At 42.3% G+C, this 27,171-nt stretch overlaps 1 protein-coding gene across 1 annotated transcript in view; it reads right to left on the bottom strand.

Annotated features, from left to right (window-relative positions):
- Positions 1-26,696, bottom strand: part of AGPS (alkylglycerone phosphate synthase) — a 132,356-nt gene extending 105,660 nt beyond the window's left edge. The window contains exons 1-6 of the mRNA XM_084643588.1: positions 26,437-26,696; positions 7,928-8,017; positions 6,326-6,416; positions 3,796-3,916; positions 3,633-3,707; positions 852-923 (exon numbers count right to left, since the gene is read on the bottom strand). Of these exons, the coding sequence (XP_084499714.1) occupies positions 852-923; positions 3,633-3,707; positions 3,796-3,916; positions 6,326-6,416; positions 7,928-8,017; positions 26,437-26,630 (643 nt within the window). The 5' untranslated portion in view covers positions 26,631-26,696. The remainder of the gene's footprint in view (positions 1-851; positions 924-3,632; positions 3,708-3,795; positions 3,917-6,325; positions 6,417-7,927; positions 8,018-26,436) is intronic.
- Between the last annotated feature and the right edge of the window lie 475 nt (positions 26,697-27,171).

Here is a 27,171-nt window from a genome sequence, read left to right as displayed (position 1 = left end):
AAAGGCCTCTCCATCTCTGTACTGAGGACAAATCTGAGGGGGTTGGGCCACAAGACCTTCCCTCATGAGAAATGTCAGGATCTGAATGTGCCTGTCCTTTTGAGCCTATTGTGTAAAAGGCCCAACGTGTAAAACGCTATACCAAGGAATGTTTTTCTCTGAGGCACATCAAATGCTTGGGCTCAGATGTCAGGAATCTGAACTGACTTGATGCTTCAGAAATGAGCCAAGAATATAACTGAGCAATGAACTATCTAAAGTTCACTGTCTAAAAAGCCTCAACAAGATTGATGAAATTACCAAGAGAAAAATATATGCCCTGAGCTAACTGCCAAAAAAAGGAGGAACTGCCTGCATGTCTTCTTGTAACTTCTGCTCCCAATGTTTGGTGCTGCATGCTCATTCAGGCCCAAATGGAAACTGCTCTTCTAGAAGGTACCCAAAGTGCAGCAGTGCTAGTGGGAATATGCAGATGCCACCTCAAAGAATAAATTGCTCCTCTTGTATAGTGAAACATTCAAGTGCTGACAGATGTAAAAAGGCTTCCACTAGATTTCAGTGAACCAAGCACAGCAAATAAGATTATAAATTCTATGGGATCTATTTGTCTTCAAAATTAAATTAGTTATTAACCTTGCCAAAGTCTTGACATATGACTACTTCTTTAAACAGTACTTTATAAATATATACTCAACATCTCTAAACGCTCAAGACACACCTGTGTAGAGTTGGCAGATTTATTGGCATGACCTCATGCCACTAGCACTAGTCCCTTGAATTGAACTTAAAGAAATATGTAACTTTATAGTTTAAATTTACCCTGCCAAAATTTTTAAAGGTACAATACTCACCACCAAATGGTATTATGCAAAGATTATGTTTGCAGGCTAGTTCCACAATTTTAACTACGTCATCATGGCAACCTAATTAAGAATAAATAGATTCCAGTTAGAACAGGCTTTTGAACAGTTAGCTTCAATTTAAGCACACTTACTAGTCGCCTGCTAATTCTTTAGGGCTTGATTGGTACTTTCAAGCATTCTAGTAGTGCAGTAGCCCATTTTCAAAGTGAGAGCAGAGACATCCAAGAAGAATAAATGGGCTCAAATAGACAAAATTGAAGAGAAACAATACCACAAATATACTGAGGCTGTGGAGTTATTCCAGGCTGAAAACAATGTCAGGTTTAAATTATACAGAAAGCACAAGACTCCTGGCCTACCCAGGGATCATCAACAGCGGGAACTTCCAGAGCAAAAGAGACGGACAGACAATTCAAATTATTCATTGTGTAAACTTTACAGGTATATTTTTCAATTTAATTTTTAAATAGGTATCTCAACTACATCGAGCTGAAAACTAGATCCAATTTAACTGAGATGAAAAATAGCTGCAGTTTTGAAAGAGGGCAGTTCTTAGTGGATTTCTCTGAAGAAAAGGCTTTTTTTATGCCTCACACTCTGGAAAAAAGTTTTCAATTATTATAAGCCCAACTACTTCTTTTCAGAAGCTACCCTTTGTACCATGCCTCTGCAACAGAAAAGACAGGAGGGTGAAATTAGGGGCCATGTGTGAATGCGCAAGAGAATAGAAGGAATGCCAGAAAAAGGGTGAAACTAGGGTGGGTACACACAGTGTGGAGGACAAGGAGGGATTTGAGCATGCATATGGAGGGGAACGTAGGGAGGTGCAAAAAGGCAGGAGGAATTTGGAGAGCAGAAGACAGAGAAACGGGGGGTATGATTTCTGGATTGCAAAGCAGCTGTAAACCTAGTTAACTGGTCAGTAAGCTCTGGCTGCTTTCATGCTGCTCCAGAACAATAAAGCAGCCACAGCATACTTGTGAATAGGACCATAAAAAGTTAAAATAAAAGATTTAAATTGATACTTGGCATCATCAATTTAGAAATATTACATGGCATCATCCTCTTTTGGTTTCGTGTATATGGTTCACGCATGAAACTTTTAATTAAAAAAACACCTAGGAAATTCCCAGATAAATGGTGTTAAAATGGTATTAAGGTTGAGAGTACAGATCAGTAATTCAGGGATGTACTTAAATGAATTAAGATGCACACGCACACACTGTGCACGTGCATCTTCAAAACCTGTAAAAATGTTAGCAAAGACAAGCTAGCCAGGATTTGTTTTCCAGGAGTTATTTCTTTCCATCTTTAGATTCTAAGTTTTGCCAAAAATTAAAAATATACAAGCTCTATTTTCTTTTCTATTTTCTTTAATTCTTCCTTTTAGCTTTTTCTGTTTGTCACTTTCATAAGCATGCTTAGGACTCTTATTACCTCTATGACATTATAATTGGAACCTACTAATTCTCACTACAATTAGTTTCCAAGCCCTGTCCTCAATTTTCACATGCTCATCTTCTAGAAAATTTAGTGTATGGGCTGAAATTTTCCATGCTTGTTCCCCATGAAGATTAATTTTATTTTTGAGCAAAAGCTCCTTCAGCTGTTTTTGAGTACAGTGAGTGAAAAGTACAGTTGTTACAAGCATTTTGACCATACTGTTTTAGACACAGTAAAATAAAAATGACTGAAGCTTGAACTTTCGTCTGGATATAGTCTTTAAGGACTAGCACCTTTGCTTGGTTTCCAAGGGAAACAATTGGCTTTGATTAACCAGAAGTTCTGAGCATTTGAAAACGATGTGCTGAAGAGGTGTGTTAGATTTTTTCCATTAAGCCTGTATATGTGCACATGCATGCATAGCTAAATAGTAATACTTAGTGGTGTGTGACATAAAACATTCCTAGCTTTTAAAATGACTGAATTGGTTTCCTTCAAACTGGACTGGAATTCTGGATCTGTGAGATCTGCAAAACTATCCAAGTTTGACCAAGCCAAGACTATAACAGGGTTCAAAAAAGAACTAGATAAATTCATGGAGGATAGCTCCATCAATGGCTAATAGCCAGGATAGGCAGCGATGGTATCCCTAGCCTCTGTTTGGGAATGGGTGATGGGGGATAGATCATTTGATGATTACCTGTTCATTCCCTCTGAACCACCTGGCACTGGTCAGTGTCAGAAGACAGGATACTGGGCTAGATGGACCTTTGGTCTGACCCAGTATGGCCGTTCTTATGAATTACAGGAATGTTGTAATTATCCCCAAGCAAGTGCTGAAACCCCAGGAAATTCAGGAGAAACAGTATGCGTGATATGGGCTGGTCATCAGTACAAAAAGGCACACAGCACCAAGACAATGTTTAATCCTTTATTAAAAATTGAGAAGTTGTATATAATCAGTTGATTATAACTATGAGCATTAACCTTACAATGAAAGACCATTACTTAGAACTATTAACTGAAATTAAAGTCCTTAGGATAAATCTAACACTGCATTGAATACCCCATGGTAACATATAGAGATGAGAACATCTAGATTGCAAAGTAAAAAAGTAAAAATGACTACTCTTAAAAGGCGAGACTGAAGTCATTTTTGATTCCTTGGTACTAACAATTTCAGTTTATTTATTGCAAACAAATGACAAAGTGAGAGATATCCAACTAGTGTGACAGGACTGCTTCCCAAACTACTACCTTTCATCAGTTGTCACGGGAAGCTACAGCCTCCAGAGCAAAGAAAAAAATAAATTTAAAAGTTTTTACCTGGCCATACAACTATATCAGGAATTCGTTTAAACATTCCTTCCCTTAGCACAAATATCTCGTGTAGGCAGTGACCTGAAGTACAAAAAAAATCAAGTTACAAGGATTTTTTAAAATCATATATACTTCTAAAAGTGTAATTACACATTGGACTTGATCTTACCATGAGCTCTGAACACCCTATCTTCTGCTTCCCGTGAATATGAAATTGTAGTGGCTCTAAGATCCTGAAGAAATTCTTCATTTACAATTGATGGGGGTACATCACTAGTATTTAAGAAAGCCTACAATAAAAGAAAAAAAAATCACTACTACTAGGGAGTCCCCTAAATCGTGCTGGTCTCTCATGACAACCCCAACTACCCAGATTAGAGTTAGCAGTTGATAAACTCAACAAAATATGGGTATTTGAATTTAACCCAATTAAAGTTGTCTTCATTATCATCCCTGGCCTCAATTCTAACTACACTACCTACGAGTCTCTTTTCATTCCTCCACTCAGTTGCATTCTCTTCTGTAGACTGGACCCCTCATTGATCCCTCTAACCCTTATTTTTCAGATAAATTGTTCAGTATGTCACGGTCAAAGCCAATGATCTGTTCAGTACAATAGTCCAGAGCTTCACAAAAACCATGCCAAGTCCTTTCCCATTTTGTATTTGTGCAACTGATTGTTCCTTCCTAAGTGGAGTACTTTGCTTTCCTCTTTATTGAATTTCATCCTATTTACTTCAGACCATCTCTCCAGAGATCTTTTCCAGATCATTTTGAATTTTAATCCTATCATTCAAAGTACCTGCAACCCCTCCCAGTTTGGTATCGTCCGCAAACTTTATTTGTGTACTCTCTATGGCATTAGTTAAATCACTGATGAAGATATTGAAGAAAACCAGAACCAGGACCAATCCCTGTGGGACCCCACTTGATATGCCCTTCTAGCTTGACCGTGAACCACTGATAACTACTCTCTGGGAACAGTTTTCCAACCAGTTATGCACCCACCTAAACATAGTCTTACTCCCAGGCACTGTGAGAATAAGGAAAGATCACAAAGCAGATAGCTGAAACAGGGCGAACTACAGGATTTAGCCCTTCACCAAAGACAAGACACAAAGAAAGATCTTTACAGACTAAGTGCAGTTCAACTCTGAAAAGAAACTAAAAATGGCAGTGGGGGTTCCATCTTCCGTTTTTCAATGATTGCTGAGCAATTTTGTTATGTTACAAGTAAAAAGTTACTTTCCAATAAACTGGGCTTTTCCCATTTTACACAAGTTTTAATAATTCTCCAAGCAAAACTATAACTTCACTTACAGGTGTATCCTAAAGAGGATCAATTTGATTGAATACTCAAAATTTCAGTCTTTAAACTTTTCTGAGCTATGATTGGCTGAAATTTCTAATCCTGATACTCCACAATTGACTTCCATTAAAAAAAAATCAAATGAGAAAGGAGGAAAACAGGAGGAAAAAAGATTTCCAATTGGAAGGATTTTTAGAAATATTAAAAAAATTAAGGATTGCTTGAATTTAAAAAAAATAAGGGAAAACTGTCAGTTTAAGACCCACATATATGTTTTGCTTTAAGAACTTTCACAAAACTTAACAGAACAGTTTCCACATGATTATTCCAAATTAAGTTAGTTTGGGTGTTAGTTTTCCCTGCTAGGTCTGCAACCCAAATGCAGGTACATTCTTACACTTTTATTTTAAGCTCTTCAGGGAAGGGACCATCTTTTTGTTACCTATCTGTATGGTGCTTAGCATATTCGGGCCTTTATCTGGCTCCCCAGGCACTCCTATCATACAAATAATAAATAATTGTGCATGTGAACTAAAGAGAAACACTTAATAGCTTCTTTGACTAGTCTATGCTCATTGTCCAAGTCACGTTCAAAAGTAAATAAAAAAAGTGTAAATGGTGAAAGGTGAATTTGATTTTAAAAATGGATTTAAAATTTTCAAAGTTGAATTTTTGTTAAGTGTTATAACACCAAATGATTTTAAACATTAATGTTCCATAAACTGAACGCAATTATTAGGTATGTTTTAGAACCCTAAAGATCTATTAAAGCTTTTGCTGCAACTTTCAAGAAAACATCAGTTTAATATCCTAGTTACCCTGGAAAGCCAAAATCTTCAGTGCATAGAGACACATGCAAATATTATACAATCTCAAACAGATTATATACATTGGCAATTTATCAAGTAGGTTCAATAGACACTGTCATTCTGCAGAAATTATTTAAAACTGTATGTAACAGTTTAACTATTATATTTTCTGTATTTTGCTTCTCATTGCAAATAGTAATTAAAATATTTACTCCGATGTGAAAGTTCTCTCCTTTCTGGGTAGGCTCCTCCATTCAGCAGTCTGTTTGAGACAATATATCACCATGCAAAAGTAACCCCAATATTCCCTGTACAAGTAGCTAATCTTTTGATTAAAGTAGTGTGACATTACAGCAATTTGGACTTTCAGTAATTTTAAGTCACCCAGCTTTTGATATACAATATAGTCTATAAGGAGGCATGACATTTCAAAATAAATATATTGTATTAATACTAAGGCACTCAACCATATGCAAGGGCATACTGAGGGTAACAGCATGAGTCATGTCTAATAGATGAATGGTTATGTCATCATGAGCGTAATATGTTTGAAGGAACTGCCTTTTCAGCTATTTACTTACTCTAGAGGTAATTTTGTGCTCCAGACTTGCTCCTAAGGTTTTTTCCATCCATTCCTTCAAAACAGGTAACACCATACCACTCAACCTGTACCTGAAACAAAGTCTATATTACATGGGTTCTTCTTAATATGAAATATTATGTAAATCAGATAAATGTCTTAGTTATTTGTACTTATGCAGAACAAGGGAAAAATTTATTAGATTTAAATTCATATCCAGGTCTGCAAAATTATGCATATTTAGTGTTAAATATAAAACAATTATACAGAAATGTTAAGACTGTGCATCTTAAAAATGGATTCAATTGTATGTAATGGAAATGTCAATATTTCCACCTACACACATGTAATTTTTGAATCCTACTAGTTTTTGACCTTAATGATATTTTGTGCCAATGAGTTCCATGTGGTAACTATGTAATGTGCAAAAATGTATTTCCTTTGACCAATTTAAAATTTATCTTTCATTTCTCTTGAATGTTATCTTTTGTATTATGGGAAATAGCACTCATTTTCACTGGGCTGGGGCAGGGAGTTGGAGCATGGGAGGGGGTGAGAGCTCCAGATAGCACTTACCTCAGGCAGCTCCCAAAAACGGCCAGCATGTCCCTGTGCCCCCTAGGCAGAGATGCAGCCAGGTGACTCTGAGCACTGCCATGCCGGACGCAGGCGCCGCCCTTGCAACTCCCACTGGCCATGGTTCCCAGCCAATGGGAGCTGCAGAGCCAGCACTCGGGACAGGGGCAGCGCACAGAGCCTCCTTGGACGCCCTTGTGCCTAGAGGCTGCAGGGACATACCAGTCACTTCTGGGAGCCGGGCAGAGCCAGAGCAGGGAGCCTGCCTTAGCCCCGCTGTGCTACTAACCAGACTTTTAATGGCCCGGTTAGTGGTGCTGACTGGAGTCACCACAGTCCTTTTTCAAGCAGGCATTCCAGTCGAAAAACAGACGCCTGACAACCCTAATTGGGTACTTATATTGCCCCCTCCCTCTCATTACAGCAGTATCTGGGCATCTCACAATCTAATGTATTTATCCTCACCACAACCCTGATCCAAGAAACGTTTTATGATCACCAATGGAAGTTCTATACATGAATACAGGTTTCCTCATAAAAGACAAACTGGCATTTAACTAATCAGTAAAATTACATGCTTGTTCTCGCATGAGATTCTTAGAACCGAAGAATACTCAAGAATGCTGCATACTGACCAAACCTTAGATAAATGAGTGTTATAATGGAGACTCAAGATCAAGTTAAATCGTGAGCAGGGTGACTACTTGGAATTATGGGGAAGACTAATTTTGCTTAAGTTGTCCTATATCATTTTAAGCTTTTAATAAGGCATGCAATGAATTAACCCTCAGTGAAGGTTTATTTTACTATCCACACTAGTAAAGTACTATTTTATAACTCAGTAAAGTTGTTAAAAATGCAGACAGAACATTTTAAGCTTATTCTAGAGGATGTGCCAAAAAAGCAATCATCTTTCATATAGACTGTGTAGTGTTTTAAATCAAATACAGATTCTCAAAAATAAAATACTTAAAAACAAGAAACTTCATAATATTAGCTACACAGTGATGCCAGAAATTTCATTTACCTTTTCCCTGTGAATTCTGCTTGTCCCTTCTTATTAAATATAAATTTGGAGTCATTGTATCCCCATCCATTCCACTTCAGAATTTCTTGCCTAAAAGGGAAAAAAGTTTTTAATACAAGTTAGTAGATTGTTGACTTCCATTGTTTTGGCTTTTGCAACAATTTTAAGATTAACTCTACTCTCTCCCTCCACTAGTTCAGAATTTGAAGAGTCAAATGCATAGCATAAAGATATATTTCTAGTTGTGTAGAATTCTATTTAGCTTCACAAATGTTATACCTTCCATATAAAAGAAAATAGTACAACAAAGCTAGTATATGAAAGATAATTATGTGAACAAAAACCAGCCTACAGCAGACAGATCTTTTATGCATACAGTATATGGTGCCAGCAATCAAGAAAAATGTAAAATTTGTAAGATTTTCTGTGTTAAATTTAAGATAGTTTGTTATTTAACAATTTAGCATCAGTATTTAAATCTGTGAACTTAATTTTCCAAAGTAAAGATTTTCACCAAAGAAAGTGAAAAACCAATGATTGTTTAATCATTAGTCCCAGATAAAAATAAACTTAACTCCAGTATAATATAGTTAACAGCACATACAGTAATTTAAGAGTAAAACAGGATGACAACCTTCTTCTAATGCTGTAGCCCAAATCAGTCCAAACAAAGAAAATTCAGAATAAAGGTTAAATGTAAAGAAAATCAAACAGGCTCAGGCATGGAAATCAGTTAAGGTGCCCAAAGAACTTGAACTCTGCCTTGTAGTATTGACACTATGTAGCTGAGGGGTAGCAGGGGGGGAAGAGAAAAAACCTGTCATGTTTCCTCTAAAATGGAACCACAAAACTATAATACCTCAATTGTAACTGAAGGGTATCCCCACAGGGCAAAATTTCTTTTGATGCCTTAATAATACATTTAATGTATTTAAAATGAAACACAATACACAAGAATGTCTCAGAAATCTACCTAGTGATACTACATATCTTCAACTAATTACAAGTAACCAACCTTAACTATTTTTCAATTTTAAAGGGCAAATTTACTGATATACTCTGGCTGCTCTGCACCATTCAGCTGGTACTAGCTCACGTGTGCACCATGCACTAAACAGCCATCCACCAGACCAAATCGCCACAGTGCAGCTCACTAAGATGGTGTCCCTGTACAATATGTTGTAGCCTAGTGAACAAAGATCCGCAAACCCAAAGACCAAGAGTGCAAGTCTCCTCCCTTTGCTATCTCTTGTTAATATTCATGTACACCTGACAGGGCCTAAAAGTTTGTAGCTAAGTAACTGCGGTTGCACACAGTCAAATCAGGCAGATCTGGAATTAGAATCCAGGTTTCTGGTAAGGCAGGCTCTCGCATTCACTGAGCCATGCTGCCTTTTGAGCAACAAGCCCTTCTTTCGAAAGGCATGTGCCAAATGAAATCAGGCACAACATCAGTGTAGTGATTAGAGCAGGACAGGAATTTTCCTGTTAAATTATTTTTGGCAGAAAATCCAATTACCCCAAACCAAAAGTTTTCATGAGAACATCTCAGTTTCACAACTTTCATCAAGAAGGTTTCTCAGATTCAGGATGGACTTTTTGGCCAAAGCCAGAAAGGAACCCACTGACTGTGTAGGGCAAAAGATAACCACTATGCTAATGAGATGGACTAGGGATGCAGAAGATCTGGGTTCCGTTCAAGGTTCAGACTGCAGATGGATGGTCTTATGGTTAATGGAATGGCCTGTGTCTCAGACACTGGTTCTATTGCTGACTGTGCGACCTCCCAAATTGCTTAATTGTTTTTAAAAAAAGCCTCTGTCTCCCCAGATGTCGGGTATTTGGCCTCTACAAGGGCCTAACGAATCTATTTTGGTTTGCAAAGAACTTGGGCAAATTCTGGCTGATTTGGTGCTGAGAAGCTTTGAGACTTAGGGAAAGGGGGCAGGTGGAAAAATCAACATCCAATCACACCTTCCTGGAAGGGGAAAAGGGAGCCAAAAGGAGGAGATGTAAGAGGGATGTTTGGGGAAGTAGCAGGCCTGGAGCCAGTGTTATGCTTGCTGTGAAATATTTATAGATTGTACCTGAACTTCTTATGGCAGGAGCAGGCACTAAGGAACCTCACAATCCCATGCCACCCACCCTAATTGAGGACTTCCTATGGCACACACATTACTCAGACCAAGGTGAGCTAAGCACAGGAAAACTTACTGCATGTCACAAGCACAGAGAGAGTGGAGGAATTGATCAGGAAGAATCTCATCGATTACTCTTCAGTTTCCGGGGATTCCTCATTCTGTATTACCGTATCTTGCTTACGGGGGACATCAGGAGACAGAACTGATGTTTTGGAAGGCTACAAAAGCCCAGGGGCCAGTTTTTATAATGCAGTTGTGATCCTCCTCAGCAGTAGGAAAGGGGGAGCCTGCAATCCCACCCTCCTGCCCTCCCCCCTCAAATAGGAAACTCCCCAAGCTTGTACTTAGTGCTTGATGGGAGAATCAGAGAGCTCTGCATGCCACAGACAGAGCTGAGAACAGAGCACATGAAAATTCTGCATACCACAAGCATGAATTCCTGAGTTGGCCCTCAACCTGGTCCCTCTGCTACCCCAACCTTCTCAAACAAGAGAAAAGGAGTACTTGTGGCACCTTAGAGACTAACCAATTTATTTGAGCATGAGCTGTAGCTCACGAAAGCTCATGCTCAAATAAATTGGTTAGTCTCTAAGGTGCCACAAGTACTCCTTTTCTTTTTGCGAATACAGACTAACACGGCTGTTACTCTGAAATCAAACAAGAGAAGCTCACAAGCAAAATCTTTAAGGTGAAGTTAAGATTGTAGGCTTTCAGAACTGCCCTTTGCTTCTTCCAGAACATGAGAATTTAATTTCTGGAACTGAAAATTGGAAAACCGGGAAATAGAGTGTTGACATTTCCCAGTCATCCAATCTACACTACCTAACTCTGCCCTTCCTTCCCCTCCCATATGTGGATGGCAATAGAAATTGGGAATATGACAATATTTTATCTTTCCCCTAACCAAATCTCTCATTTTCTCTATGCCAACCTAAACTCCAGTTCAGGACTTCTATTAATACAGATCTTCAGATCCTCACTGGCCTCTATACAGCACCACTGATCTATTTACTACTGGTTGGCAGACACAGAGGGACATATGGTACTGTAATCTCCCCAAAGGAATTCTTAGGGCAGGAATCAAAGGGGACAGAATTAAGATTATGTGGAAAGCTTCTCCTTAAAATTCTGTGCATTTCCTGATTTACCAAAGTTTAACTTTTGAGAATTAAACTCATTTTCTGAAAGGGTACGAATAGCACAAGGTCATGCCTATCACCAATCATTTTAACTTCAGGTTAAAGTTTTTTGGACACAAATATGTAAAGCCTCTTTAAGAGGAAAAATAGATCTCATGCAGCCTTAATTTGAGCTGCAACTACGATCTTCATAATACCCAGGTACTGTAGTACAAGTTATATACAGGTAGGGTGACCAGATATCCTGTTTTTAATTGGACAGTCCCGTATTTAAGGCCTCCAACAGGTGTCCTGACTTTTTCTTAAAAATGGGCAAATTGTCCCATATTTTCTGCTTTCCCTCCCCCCAGTCAGTACCAGCAGGTCCTGCTGCTGGCTGGATTCCTGCTCACCAACTGCCCACCCACCAGTAGTGAGTGGGGGATCCAGTGGCAGACAATGAGGGTGGGGGTGCAAGACTGGTGGCAGGGTGAAGTTGCAGCATGCGGGGCCAGCTGCTCCTCTTGCCAGTCTATCAGCGCAGCCCCCTCTGAGTGCCGGCTCGGGTGTGGGGGGGGGGGAAGCAGGCTCCACAGCAGCCGCCCCGGGCAGGGGCTTAAGCACCCTCTTCACCCACCCCATCCTCCACAGCTCTGGGTCCTGCTCCCAGGGAGTGCAGAGCTGCTCCGCCCCTAGGCGCCCTCTCCCGCTGAGCCACCTCACTGGCCAGGCTCTGTGGCCGCTGAAGCCCCTGAAGTCAGGTTCCCTGGACCATGGTGCACAATGTGTCCCTAGAGCTTAACCCCTTCCTGCCCGCGCAGTAGCCGGGAGACAGGAGGCAGACAGGTTATGTCAGTGGCCAGCTGCTTTTCCGCACGGTGTGGGCAGGAAGGGATGAACTCTGCAAAGACATAGGCCAGGTCATCCCTTCCCCCATTTCTCCTCCCCCACGGCTGGAAGCAGTTCCCATCCCTTCCCTCCCACAAAAGGGTAATGCTGGCCATGTTCTGGTGTGACTCTTGTGTATTTTTTAAAAAGCATTCTGCTCTTCAGTGCAGATGAAATTCTGAATTCAAGAGATAGCATGCTCTTGGATATGTATAAGAATATTGCCTGAAGAGAAAACATCTGGAAAGAAACCAAGTTACTATGACAACACTGACAACAGGGACTAGAGTTCTGAAAATAGCATAGTAAATAGGGTCTTAAGTAATTTTAAATATTTTACTTTCATTGACATGATATAAAATTCAAGTTTTTAAAAGCTATACTGCAGTCAGAGATGCCAAACTTATTCTGAGACTTTTAGGAATGTTTATGAAAAAAAATCCTGAGGAATTAAAGAGTGTGCTTGGACCTCCTGTCTCTTCCCCTAGAAACCAGAGTCTTTTCTTCCCTCCCTTCTGTTGTCTATGGCGAAGAGGAGAGGGCTTGGGCTCTCCCCTGCCCATTATGCCCCTGAACCCCACTCCCAAACTAGGAGATGGAAAAGACTTGCCCTAGGAAAGCTGCCCTCCTAGGCCCAAGGTGGCATTTAATTACCTTGGCCAGTCCGAGGCCTGGACATCATTCCCAGGATGATCCTCCTCTTCTCCCACCTGTGTTGCATTTCCCCCCCACTTCCTCCATCACCACAGTCTCCTCCTCCACCGATTGCCCAGTGAAAGTCTAGTGGAGTCAAGCCATGGCAATTGTTAGTGGGGTTTGGAGTGCTGCTGGATTCAATGCCCAAGTTACAGGCTGTGCGTTGTGCTCTAAATACAACATGCAGCCTGTGGCTTGGGCACTGATTCCAGCAGTGTTGCACAACCAATTCAAAATTGCTGTGGCTTACCTCCTATCAGGCCCCCTCTGTGCAGTCTGGGCATGTCCCATAGAAGTGATGGAGAAGAACGCCCCCATGGCTGTGCCATTATTTGCTGTATTCATCGGACCCGAGTGGTGGAGAGACAAACCGTATGTGTGTGCATGCACACACTTGCAAAATTAGTAGATTTAAGCCTGAATTAGTAATTTTGTAATTATGTGTAAAAACCAGAATTATGGAAAATTAGGGAGGGTTGGCATCTCTGTTGGAACTACCATTTCTTTCAAAGTCAAAGACTGTATTTTTATATCTTGCTGAAAAAACAAACAAAACCCCCCAAAGAAATAGGTTCTCTCCTCTCCCCATGGAGCTACTTGCTATCGAATGATGGCAGCCATTCAGATTATAGCACAAAATGCAGTAGAGTGCCCTAGAAATGTTACAAGAGAAAATGGTGTCTCAAAATTGCAAGACATGCCCACAAGGTGGCAGTAGTCCACCACCACAGTAAAACAACTTCATAGCCCTTTATTAAGAAATGTGAGCTTTTCTTAGGAGGGTGCCATGTATATTAGAGTAAAACAGAAGTGACTTACGCTTCTGGTTCATTTGCTTGGTACAGTAAATTTCAAAAAAAAATCTTATAATAATCCACAAATAAAACGGACCTCAAAATGTATTCTTAAATAGCAGTTATCAAAGCAAAGTACACTTTTACTGCTAGAGTAACAAGATTATTTCTAGGTGTAGTTACAGTGCATCAGTCTTAAAATCTCACACTCCGGTATTAGGGTAATGGGCAACAGTATAAAACCTTAAGAAATTGACTTCCACAGTTTCATGGAGAACAGATTTACCAGCTTTCATCGCAAGAACTATAGCTTTCTGAATTATGATTTTCAATTCTCTTAGGTTAAAGATTTAAAGGTACAGCTCATGAAACCAGATACAAAATATTCCTAAGCAAGAAAAATTAAGTTCTTATTTTCCCAAAGAAACAATACTACTCCACCCCACCAGCATGCACAACAACTTTCTTATAGTAATTGGTGTTACAGACTTCCGATATAAATGGTTATACAGCACTTTACATTTTCCACACTGTACAAATTGATTAAACCTCAACACCTGAAGTACTAACTTTTTCCACCTGTAAAATGGGGTAAGTAACTTCCAAAAATGCTCAGTGAAGAAGCTGAAACATGACTGGAATTCCTTCACTGCTTATTCCACTATCACCAAGCTGCATATCAAGAGGAGAAGAATGTCAGTGTTAAATCAGCTAACTTTCTTCATTATAAATTTATCCACGGCTTAATCTAAGCAAGTGTATTACAACATCAATAAGGTTTTCAAAGCATCTTGTATCCTGAAGAGACACTGCACACAAGACTAAAGCAAAAACAGTTCTCTCCAAAGCATAAATGTGTAATGTATTGGTTATTAAACACACATTAACAAGTATACTTTCAAAGGGATTCTTTGCACATCAGCAAAATTTACTTAATTTCCCATATTTAAAGAATTTAAGACTGATTTTCTAACACCTAACTAGTCCTCAAAACATTAGCATTTATACCCAAAAACTAGCAAACCCCAGAATGAACACTGATTAAACACATCTTTAAAATACAATTAAAGAGAGACCCATGAGATTTTTTTTTTTAAACCCACAAGTTTTCATTTTATTTTTCAATAATTTGGGGGTATTGCATTTTATCTGGCCCCAGAGGGGTGGGGAAGATTCTTCCCCCACGGTAGTCGGGTTGCAGAGCAAGTGTGGCCTGCACTCACCCAGCAGTAGAGGGACAGGAACTATCACTTGGGACGCTGACCTGCAACACAAGGTTTGCACTCTAAGCCCTCGTCTACACTGAGATTAGGTCGAATTTAGCAGCGTTAGGTCGATTTTATAAGCAATGCGCCTACATAACCAACCCCATTCCGTCGACCTAAAGGGCTCTTAAAAATTGACTGCTGTACTCCTCCCCAACGAGGGGAGTAGCCCCAAAATCGACCTTCTGGGGTCGAATTTGGGGTAGTGCAGGCACAGCGTTGTGCAATTCGACGGTATTGGCCTCCAGGTGCTAATCCAGAGTGCTCCAACGTGACCGCTCTGGACAGCGCTTTCAACTCTGATACTCTAGCCAGGTACAGAGGAAAAGCCCCGGGAACTTTTGAATTTCATTTCCTGTTTGGTCAGCGTGGTGAGCTCAGCAGCACAGATGACCATGCAGTCCCAGAATTGCAAACAAGCTCCAGCATGGAGCGAACGGGAGACTCTGGATCTGACTGCTGTATGGGGAGAAGAATCTGTGCAGGCAGAACTATCAAAAAGAAGAAATGCTAATATATATGCCAAAAATCGCACAGGGCTTGGTGGAGAGAGGCTACACCAGGGACACGCAGCAGTGCCACGTGAAAGTTAAGTAGCTCAGGCAAGCCTACTACAGACAAAGGAGGCAAACGGTCGCTCCAGGTCAGAGCCTCAGACATGCCACTTCTATGATCAGCTGCATGCAATTTTGGGGGGGACCCTACCAGAACCCCACTGCTGTCCATGGACACCTGCAAGGAGGGAGTCTCAGGCAACACGGAGGAGGATTTTGTGGATGAGGAGGAGGAGAATGTGCAGCAGGCAAGCAGAAAATTCATTCTCCCTGGAAGCCAGGACCTTATCACCACCCTGGAGCCAATGTGGAATCTTATTTTATGGGGGAAATGTATGGAAAATAGGATGACTATTTCCTCCACTACAACTTCTCTTTCCTGGCAGAGACTTTAGCACTCTGTGATGAATTTATGATTCAGCTGCTTCAAAGTAGCACCTTCCAGTTTTTCAATTGTACTGTTCGCAACATATTCCCAAAGCATGCATCACCAAGATTTGGAGCATCTCATCTACTGGCCGTGTAAGCCAAATGATATCAAGATATTCTGAGAGGCAAAAATGGGCATCTCTGTCTCCATCTCAAGAAATAATCAACAGGCAGAGGCATATTATATTGTGTTTTTTCCATCAGACTCATTCATTTTCTGAAAGTTCCCTGTGAGAAGGGAAAAACAGAATCTGTGTTAGAAAAAATGTTTAATATGCAATAGAAACATATCTGCACATTTAAAACCCATAGTCTTCTCCTTTTAGAACAGTCTTTCCATTTAAGAACATCTAGTTATTCTAGATCAACAATTCAGCTGAATACTTCTGATATGATCAGCAGTGAAATTCTACACTAACATTTAAAGTTGTCCTAATGGGTTTTTTGGAGTAATAATGAAATGAATGGGCAGCTCACATTTCTCACTGCACTAGTGTGGTGCCCATCTACATCAGTAAATTCAGCACAGGTTACCGCAATGGCTGTGCATAAACTAGTACTGAAAACAGTTAAGTGCTAGTGTGGCCAGATTAAACCGTTTTAAACATCCTCCTATGAAGGCTTGCTCTGAGAAAATGGCAGTGTTAAATGATTTAGTCCTGCCCACATTACCACTTGTTTAATATCATTTTAATAGGTTAGTGTGGAAAATAAAGTGTTTTTAATCTAAAATTTCACAAATAGGGAGTTAAGCATAATAATCAACCGTAACAAACATTTTATCAACTTTTTATAAACTTAAAACTGAATAAACTGTTACCAAGTTGCATGGCTCCTATTGGCAAATACTTGTGTATAGGCACCCATACAGGAACATGTTCTCACGTTTTGGAGATATACCTGAACCTTACTTTCTCCTCGCAACGAATGTATTTATTATAGTTCATAGCTCTATAGTATTGAGAAAAAAAAATGCTAACAATCTAAGTATTCAAGTCTTTAATAAAAACGTTCTCTTCTAGTTTACACCTAACTTCCCCTGGCAACAAATGCCTTCCTTCACCCCATACAAAACACCAATAACCCAGTTCTGGTCCACCACCAATCTTGCAGGACTTTGCCACATCCCTACAATGACTTGGAGACCTCAATTTCAGCAAACTCCCAGTAACAGTCACCGTACTTCACACTTCTGCAATTCTTCTCCCCTCCCACACCCTACTTACCACCCTCCAACTTCCAAATAATAGGCAATACTGAAACGTAAATAGTGATCCTGGGGGACTCAGCCTACCCCCGCTTATTAAGCAGTACACTGACCACCTCAACAGCACTAGGGAAAGTTTCATTTATTGGCTCTGAAAGTGCATGACGACTGTTGAATGTGTTTTTGGCAGACTGGGATGTTCACTCACTAGACTGAATCGGTGAGAAAAATATCCCAGTGGTTATAGCTGCTTGATGTGTCCTACATAATATCTGTGAGGCAGAGGGGGAGCGGCTGTCTGCTGATTTTGACCAGCCAGACACAAGAGGTATTACAAGAGCCCAACATTGATCTGTGGGGTTGAGGGAGGCTTTGAAAAACCATTTTAACAATCAACCACAGTTGAACTGAGCACTGCGTGTTGAATGTTTTAATATAGGACTGGGTGTTTTCCTGAACTTATAAATTATGTTGCACTTGCATTAACAAGTATTGTTTGCTTTGACTAGCGCTATGCATTCTCCAGTAGTTGTTGTGAACTAATAAAGAGGATGATTTGTTCCTCCAGAAATAGAACTTTATTGACTGGAAGGAAGGAAACAGTGCAGAAAAATCAATTTCATACAAATTTTTTAACATAACTTAACAGGGGTAAAGCTTTAAAATTAGAAAGGAAAAAATATTTATGCCCATTTGAGAACACAAATGTAGTTCATTGTGGCTACACATACGCCAGCCATGGTTCTCACAGCTCAGTGTGTGAAAAGCTGTGGTTTTTCTTGTTATCCCCTGGCACAGATTGGTAGAGGTAATGAAGCATCCTGTGATGCTACACATGGTATGTTGGGGGTGTAGGAAGAAGCAACCATGTAATTCTCCAAGAACTGCGAAGGTTAAAGAGTCTGGGATTTTTGGACCTGTAGGTCAACCGGAGTCTGCAGCATTTGGGTTTGCTGCTTGAGAAGACCCATTATATCCTGGTGTATTTCCTTCTCTTGTCCTGAGATTCTTGGGCCTTTTTCCTGTCCTCTGTCTTTCTCCATACTGTCATATAGGCCCTTCAAGCCCTTTGTTCATGGTCCAATGCAGCACTCACTTGTAGGATCTCACAGAAGTAGTCCACCCTAGTCTTCGTCTTCCTCATCAGGGTCAGGCATTCTGAGGGCATGGAGACAACGTCCTCAAGGTTGGAATGCCAGAAGCTGCTGTTAAAAACAGACAGATGTATCATTGGACTTAGTGTCACAGGGGAAAGGGAAAAATTTCAAAATTCCCTCCCCTTACTCCCATAGACACTTAAAGGCTTATTGACATTTCAGCTTCATAGCACTTCAGGCTGGAGAGTGGTGTTGTGCTGTCATGGTGAGTACAGCCCACCATGAGCAAGCAGGGAAACAATTTTCTGTTGCACAAGGCTTTAAAATTTCAATCCCTATTTGCTGCTACTGGCATCCTGAAGCTTTCCCCCATATGTTGATAGCCTGTTTATTGCATGGTGCCAACCAAACTCATTGGAAAGTGGCATGGGAAAGTGACCCACTTGGAGGAAGTAATAAGGCAGCCATCCCTAAAAGCCTTTGGGAGAGGATTGTAGAATATCTCAAAGAAAGTTTCATCAAGATCTCAGGAGGAGAATAGGGCCATACCTATGCACATGAAGCACTCAGCATCCCCTCCATCCCCCAACACTTCTAACTCAACAGCGAACCAAAAGCAGATGCCAACTCTGCCTCTGTTTGGAGTACCTCTACCTCTCCCCATATGACTAAAAAAATGAAGATACTTGTATCTTGTTAACTTGGGATGGGCTGGGTTCCATCTTTAAATTTAAAAACTGTAAGCAAAAAATGCATGCACACACTTACCCAAGGTCCCTTCCCTTTCTTCAGGCTCATCTGCGTTTGCCTAGCAGGATGGGCTAGACAGTAGAGAAGTCTCAAACAGGCCTTGGCTTGCTGAGTCCCTTGATGCCTCTTCCCTTCCCCCCTCCTCGCTGTTCATGGCAGGGGTCTTGGTCTCAGGCTCCTCCGAGGTATGGAAAGTGGTCTGCAGGGTCTTGGTGCAGTCTCTGCCAAGTATGGCATTCAGTTCCTTGCAGAAGCAGCAGGAATCAGATTCAGTACCAGATCTATTGTTGCACCCCCGGCCTTGTGGTATCCCTGGTGAAGTTCCTTCGCTTTCATGCGGCACTATTGCTGATGCCTATCATACCACTTTGCCTGCATCCCCCTTGCAATCTGCTCTTAGATGTCCATGCTTCTATGACTTGTTCATAGCTGTGCTTGCAGCCTCTTCTCCCTATAGGCTCAGGAGATCAAATGCAGCTCTGCCTGAAGTAGGCAGGAAGTATGTAGTACCTCTGTATGTAGAGCCTGGGCAGTTGTACACAACAAGGGTGAACTGGTGGGTGTTCTTGCTAAGTGGGCAATTAGGAAAAGGCATTTCAAAAACATGTGGGAGGGTTTTAAAGGCGAGGGTGGCTTCTGGTCTCTGTGACCCCTGGGCCATGGAGTTTAAAATTGTGACCAGAGCAGGCACGGTCACCAGGAATAGGGTACTGTGCAATAGCTGCTGGAGGACTGTTATGGTCGACACTGGCCGTCCAGTGTCTCCACTCATACTGAGTCTGCAGATCTGTCACTGCACCAGTTAACCTTCAAAATGTGAATCCAGTTTAAGTTGGCAACTACAAGGGATAATGAATAGTTTTTAATGAAATGTTAGATTCTGAAACACAAGATGGGAAGTTCTGGCTTGCTGAATACTGGCCTATCACAAGCTGGCCCAATTCAATCCCTGCCCTGTTCTGCCTGAGAATTCCAGCATTTCTCTTAACTAAAGGCAACTGACTATATCCTGGGGGCAGGGAGGGAAGAAAAAAAAAAAACAGTCTACAGAATTCATAAGTTCTACACTTTCAGACTGCAAACTCCATTTTGGATGTGGACTTTTTTTTTATCTTCTCTGTTGTCCAGTTGCTCCATGTTGGACTGAAATTTTAAAATCTGGTGGCAAAGGGCCAACAATAGGAGGGTCATTGACTTAAGTGCTCTCCCACTGAGGGCTGGTCTACACTATGGGGCGTGGAGGGGGTGGATATTGATCTAAGTTACACAACTTCAGCTACATGAACAACATAGCTGAAGTCAACACACTTAGATCTACTTACTGCAGCGTCTTAACTGCAGGGTGTTGATGGGATACATTCTCCCATAGATTCCCCTTGCGCTTCTCGTTGAGGTGAAATATCGGAGTCAATGCTGGAGCGATCAGCAGTCGATTTATCGTGTCTATATTAGACATGATAATCGACCCCGCTGGATTGATCGCTGCCCATCAATCTAGTCAGTAGTGTAGACAAGCCCTGAGTCAGCTCTAAACAAAAGGCTGTCTCCTACTCAGGAGAACTGGCTTATCAGGGGAGAGGTTGCCTAGCAATGAAGTCATGTAGTAGGGGTCTGGGATCACTTGAAAAAATTGATCTAGGAGTCACCAGGCAGAGAAACTGGAAGGTTTTAAGATGACTCTTGGGGGAGACAGAGGATATATCTGTACTGCATTTTAAAAACACGTGGTAGCGAGTCTGAGCCTGGGGGCTGTGGGTTTTAAAGTCCAGTGTAGACATACCTAGAAACACACAGAGGGGAGAGGAGACCAGAGTGGACTGATTTAAATCAAGGCAATTTAAAACAGATTTTAATAATTTAAATGAGCAAGCAGAAAACCTTGATTTAAAATCAACTTACATCTTATTTTGCATTTGTACTTTAGTTACTTTCCTAAAGAAAGGTTCATTCTCATTGGTTGGTTACCATTAAAATGTGTTGATTTTCTATTAAATATAGCTTTTACAATATATTTGGTGCTTCTTTCTTCCAACCAAGAGGATACAGTGTATCTATACATGTTTATTTAAGCAATTATATAGGTTAACATACATCTAAATCAGATTTTTAATTTTTACATTTTAAATACATTCCACCCTGCTATTAACATTACGACATTGTATAGGCTATGAAGTTAGGTACACTGGATCTCCCAACGTAAATGTGCACTTCATTTCTTTCACTGCATACACAAGGATCAGAGAGAAAGGCGCACGCACATACACACACACAGAAAGTTGTAGATTATAGTTTTCTAACAAGTATTATTGCACCCACCATGAGGTAACTACTTTGTACCTCTTTATGATGGATAAAGATGAAGAAAGCATTGGACTGGACAACTATGGTTGTTCAGGGAACAGTGACCATGAAGTGATTACACTGAATATGGGGAAAGAGAAGACAGTTCCAACAGTAATATGTACACTTGGTGCTTCAAAAGAAGCATTTTCCCAAAGTTAAAGAAAATTATGAGCTAAACTGATTGGGGGAGAAAACATACAGGAAAAAAATTGGGAGAGTTAATAAAAAGAAGAATTTATTAGGTGGCCTACAAGCCACGAGTCCACAATCAAGAATTAAGACAACTTTGGCTAAAAGTAAAGGCAGCAATTAAAAATAAAAAAGCAACATATGGGAAATAGATAGTCAACAAATTAGAAGTTATGAAGTGTAGAAAATTCGTAAGGGAATCTAAAGATATGGAAAAATCCATGACTAGCAGGGCTAAGGACAATCAGATGTAGATTTAATGTCTATTAAGAACAAAAGAAACCCTAGCAAGAATATAAACACATTGGTAAATTAATATGGTAATAGCATTTATGATGCATGAAAGCAAGAGTGTTAAATATTTCTGTTCTGTATCTGGAAAGAAAGATGGTGTATTTGTCAAGCTGCCTGGAGTGTCAGCCAACCTCAGGGCAGACTGTTAGGAAACAGGACATGAACCCCAAACTTGTGTTTTATAATTAAAATTTCACCAAGTAACAAGTGTGAACTCATAAAGCACTATAAGCAGCCTTAAACTGGAGTCAAGAACTGTACTATTTGGCACTCTAGTCTCTCTTGCCACCCAGGCAAGCCTGCCTTTGAGAGAGACGGTCCCTTACACTGGAATTCTCAGTCTTTTTCTCTCCAAGCCGACTCTCCCCCACAATAGGCTATAAAAACCTGTGCCACAACAACTGTTTTTCTTCATATAAAAGTCAGAGTCAGCATTAGTGGGTAGCAAGCAGGGCAACTGCCTGTGGCCCCACGAAGCACACAGGACCCCTGCTGGTGCTGGGGGAGGGAGGATTGGTGGGGCTGGCAGGGGCTTTCTACCAGCTCCATGTCCCTGCAGCTCCTAGGCAACAGATGCAGGGGCCAGGGCAGAGGCTCCACTGCTCCCACTACAAGCCACAGCTTCTATTGGCCGGGAACCGCAGCCAACGGGAGCTGCAGGGGTGAGACCTGCTAGAACAAGCAGCGCAGAGACCCCAGCCTCTCCGCCGCCTAGAAGCTGCAGGGGGGCCATGCCAGTGGGAGACCCCCATCCCAAGGTAAGCACCCCCACTTCCCAACCTCCTGCCCTTAAGCCCCCTCCCACATGCCCAAACTTCTGCTGCTCAGAAAGGGCAGCCTCTGAGCCAGCATCAGCCACTGTAGAAGTCATGGTGGTCACGGAATCCATGACTTCCTTGACAGACTCGCAGCCTTACTTATAACGAATATCTTTGTTAACAATACTAACAGAGGTGAGCCAGACTGGTTTCTAGTTAAGCATTGTCAAAGTTCAGTGAGGGCCACGGGCCTTGGCATGGACTGGCATCTGGTCTGCCAGGATCACAGTATTCATATCACATTAGGACGACAAAGTATTTCAGAACCCATTAGCAGGCCCAGATAAAATTTGCAGCAAGATTTCTGGCCTACCAATGTTAATTTGACACAAGCACAAATAGATATCAACTAGCCATCAACAAGTGTAGGCTTGAAATTAGATGGTTTCTAACCATCAGAGAAGTGAATTTCTGGAATAACCTTCCTACGGGAGCAGTGGGAGCAAAAAACCTAACTTGTATCAAGCTCAGTCTTGGAATGTTTATGGAGGAGACAGTATGATGAGATGGGCCTTTTACCATTGTAGACAATCTGCTAATAGCAAAAATCGCCAATAGTCAGAGATGGGGCGGGCTTTGAGTTACTACAGAGAATTCTTTTGCAGAGGCCTGGCTGGTGGATTTCCAAGACACACTCAGGGTTCAACTGATCACCATATTTGGAGTCAGGAAGGAATTTTCCCCCAGGTCAGATTGGCAGAGACCCTGGGGGGGTTTGCCTTCCTCTGCAGCATAGGACATGGGTCACTTGCTCATTTAAACTAGAGTAAATGGTGAATTCTCTGTAACTTGAAGACTTTAGATCATGGTTTGAGGACTTCAATAACTCAGCCAGAAGTTACAGGTCTATTACAGGAAGGGGTGGGTGAAGCTTATGGCCGGAAACCTGCAGGAAGTCAGACAGGGTGATCACAATGGTCCCTTCTGGCCTTAGAGTCTACGAGGGTCTTATATACAAGTCCTTAGGAATGCTTAAATGTAGGCAACACCAATGATCAGCAACAATTGCTCAATTAAAATATCAAACAGCAACTTAACTTACAGGTTTCAGAGTAGCAGCCGTGTTAGTCTGTATTCGCAAAAAGAAAAGGAGTACTTGTGGCACCTTAGAGACTAACAAATTTATTTGAGCACAAGCTTTCGTGAATGCATCTGATGAAATGAGCTGTAACTCACGAAAGCTTATGCTCAAATAAATTTGTTAGTCGCTAAAGTGCCACAAGTACTCCTTTTCTTTTAACTTACGGTTTCAGAGTCAAAGTAAACAAGTGCAATGGATTATGTCAACTGTACAAATGTGGTGACTAAGGCTACCATTTGGTGCAGAGGTCAATGTGTTCACAATAATCATGAATTTGAATAACGTCTGTGACCACCACATTGGCAGCTCCTTTCCCCTGCGGGTGTTGCAGCACCACTCAGGTTTTGCGCATCCAGCTCTGTGTAGATACAGGGGCAGAGGGCCAAGTTTGACTGGCACTGTGACCCAGTGGACTAGGTCATAACACCAATCAAGTCTACTCCTTTCCCTCCACCTACAGAAGAGCAGACACACCACACCTGACTGGTGTTACAGCCACAGGAACCAAGTCAGAACAATCAGAGCCACCCCCACCCCCAAAAGACAAGAGCCCATGCTACACAACTTCCTCCTCCACATGCACACAGCCCCCTCCCCCCCTTTCCATGGCACATCCTTATTTTCCCACATCTCTTCCATGACATTTACTGGAATTTTCTATGAAAAAAGTCATACCTTTAATGAAAAGGAGTATTTGTGGCACCTTAGAGACTAACCAATTTATTTGAGCATGAGCTTTCGTGAGCTACAGCTCACTTCATCGGATGCATACCGTGGAAACTGCAGCAGACTTTATATACACACAGAGAATATGAAACAATACCTCCTCCCACCCCACTGTCCTGCTGGTAATAGCTTACCTAAAGTGATCATCAGGTTGGGCCATTTCCAGCACAAATCCAGGTTTTCTCACCCTCCACCCCCCCACACACAAATTCACTCTCCTGCTGGTGATTGTGTAAAGAGTTGTCACTTTGGATGGGCTATCACCAGCAGGAGAGTGAATTTGTGTGGGGGGGTGGAGGGTGAGAAAACCTGGATTTGTGCTGGAAATGGCCCAACCTGATGATCACTTTAGATAAGCTATTACCAGCAGGACAGTGGGGTGGGAGGAGGTATTGTTTCATATTCTCTGTGTGTATATAAAGTCTGCTGCAGTTTCCACGGTATGCATCCGATGAAGTGAGCTGTAGCTCACGAAAGCTCATGCTCAAATAAATTGGTTAGTCTCTAAGGTGCCACAAGTACTCCTTTTCTTTTTGCAAATACAGACTAACACGGCTGTTACTCTGAAACCATACCTTTAATGGTGACCCACGCCTCCTCTTACTTATTACATATCCAGTTAGGTTTGATCACAAAAAAACACAAAAGTTTGATTCTCAACTTCTGTATTTCCAGCAATTTCTGTGCATGGTAGAAAGTTGAAAGAAAACCTGATGCATTTTGACTGTTACACCAAGTACTGAATTGCACCTTTTCAAATATCATTCACTGACCATTTGGAAACTGAAATGCCTCCACCCAATACTACTGGTATGACTTTTATAACAATTTAGTCACATTATGGTGATGTTTTTGGAAAACGGTAACCTTACACTATTTTTTAAGTTGTTCTTGAAATAAAGAACTCAAAACCACATATAAAGAACCAACTTCAGCCTCATGGCAAAGCTATTAACTCCAGAAGCCCATAGTTTAGTGCCAGTATATGAAAACAAGTTTCTTCTATAGTATCTACATCAGGTATAAACTGCAAATAACTCAGAACTGGACAGTGAAAAACTCATAGGAAGAAACAAAACTGAGGCTTGTACTACCACTTATGTCCGTATAACTTACATCACACAGGATGTGACTAAGCCACCTCCCTGAACTACACAAGTTGCACTGACCTAAGTGTTGGTGTGGACAGCACTATGACAGCAGAAGAGGTGGTTTTATTACACTGACAGGTGAGCTCTCTCCAGTCAGCACAGAGCGTCTTCAGCAGACAACCTGTGGAACTCTTTGCCAGTGGATGTTGTGAAGGCCAAAACTATAATAGTGATAGTGTCCCTAGCTTCCATTTGCTGAAGCTAGGAATAGGAGACAGGGAATGGATCACTTAATGATTACCTGTTCAGTTCATTCCCTCTGGGGCACCTGGCATTGGCCACTGTCGGTAGACAGGATACTGGACCAGATAGACCTTTGGTCTGACCCAGTAGGGCCATTCTTATGTTATTACATGCTGCATCAGTGCAGCTGTAACATTTCTAACATAGACTAGTCCTAAGTTTTCACACACACACACACACACACTGCACTTTCCACCAGATTTAACTGTTTTACCAACATCAAGGATCTGCTCCCTTGGCCAATCTGATAAACACACTCAGATTCTACATTGAATAACTACATAAGTATTCCACTTACTAGCGGAATAGAGATGAGAAAGAGAGAAAATTAGGCCCTTTGATTTCCTACAGCCCATGGCCCCAGCAAGCAGAGAAAATCCTTACGGTTCCTTCATTCATTCCAAGCTTCCTCCAGAACGACAGGGCTCCTCTCGCCCCTAACCCAGCATTTTCCCCGCCTCAGGTTAACCCTACGCCCCCTCCCCGAGGGGACCACCCTAATTAACTCCTTCATCAATCCACCTGGACACATGAATCCTCCAAATACCCCGCGTCTACCCACTGCCCCTCCCAGGCAGCCTTTATCTCCACACGGGCGACAAACCGAGATACCCAGTACACCCCCGACACGGGCGCCGCTCCCCGGGGCCACTGTTCTCCGCCAACACCTCCCGCCCCCGCCGGCCTGCCAAGAGGCGCCTTCCCCGGGGCCCCGCCCCACTCACCGTTTCTTAGGGATGGTGGATGCGACCGGCCGCTCAGCTGCGCCCCCCGCCCCGCACTGGCTCGGGGAGAGGAGCCGCTCAGCCTCGGGCGCCCGGCTCGCCGGCGAGCCCTGCAGGTGGCCAGAGAGGATGCGCAGCCTCCGCTGGGCAGCGGGCTGGGACCCCGGGCCGCCTGCCTCGGCTGCCGCCGCCATCGCACTTCCGCGTTGCGCCGCCGGGTAAGAGGTCACACGCGAGAGGGGAGGAAAGCGCTGCGAGCGCTTGTCGGTACTCCCGGCATGCACCTCTTTCCCAGCCCTCCCGCCCGCGGAGGCAGGGCCCCGCCCCTCGCACCTGTGCGGCGGGCAGCGCCTCGCCCCCTCCCCAGCCAGGGCACCCCAGCCAGGGCGGCGTTCTCTCGCTGCCCAGCCCGCCCCTTGCCGTGTGGAGCCCGGGCCCAGCAGGAGAGCTGAGCCTCCGCCCCCTCCCCCCTTCGCTCCATGGCAAAGGAAACCCGCTCATCCATTCCCTCCATCCCTGCGCCAAGGCACTCAGCGGCGGGAGTGGAGCCTCCCGGTTCTGAACCCTCCGCCCCGTCAACAGAGGCTGCACCCCCCTCGGCCCAGCCCGCTGTCACCCTGTTCACAAACTGTGGGATGGGTGGTGTTTGTCCAGCAGCCCCAGCGTCTGCACTCCTGCACTTGAGCTGTCACCTTGGAAAAGCCCTGGTACAGGTCTGCCCTGTGGTTAGGAAGA

Source organism: Lepidochelys olivacea (genome assembly GCF_965140295.1).
Source record: "Lepidochelys olivacea isolate rLepOli2 genome assembly, chromosome: 11".
Taxonomy (NCBI): Eukaryota; Metazoa; Chordata; order Testudines; family Cheloniidae; genus Lepidochelys; species Lepidochelys olivacea.
This window is presented reverse-complemented; position numbering and strand designations above follow the sequence as displayed.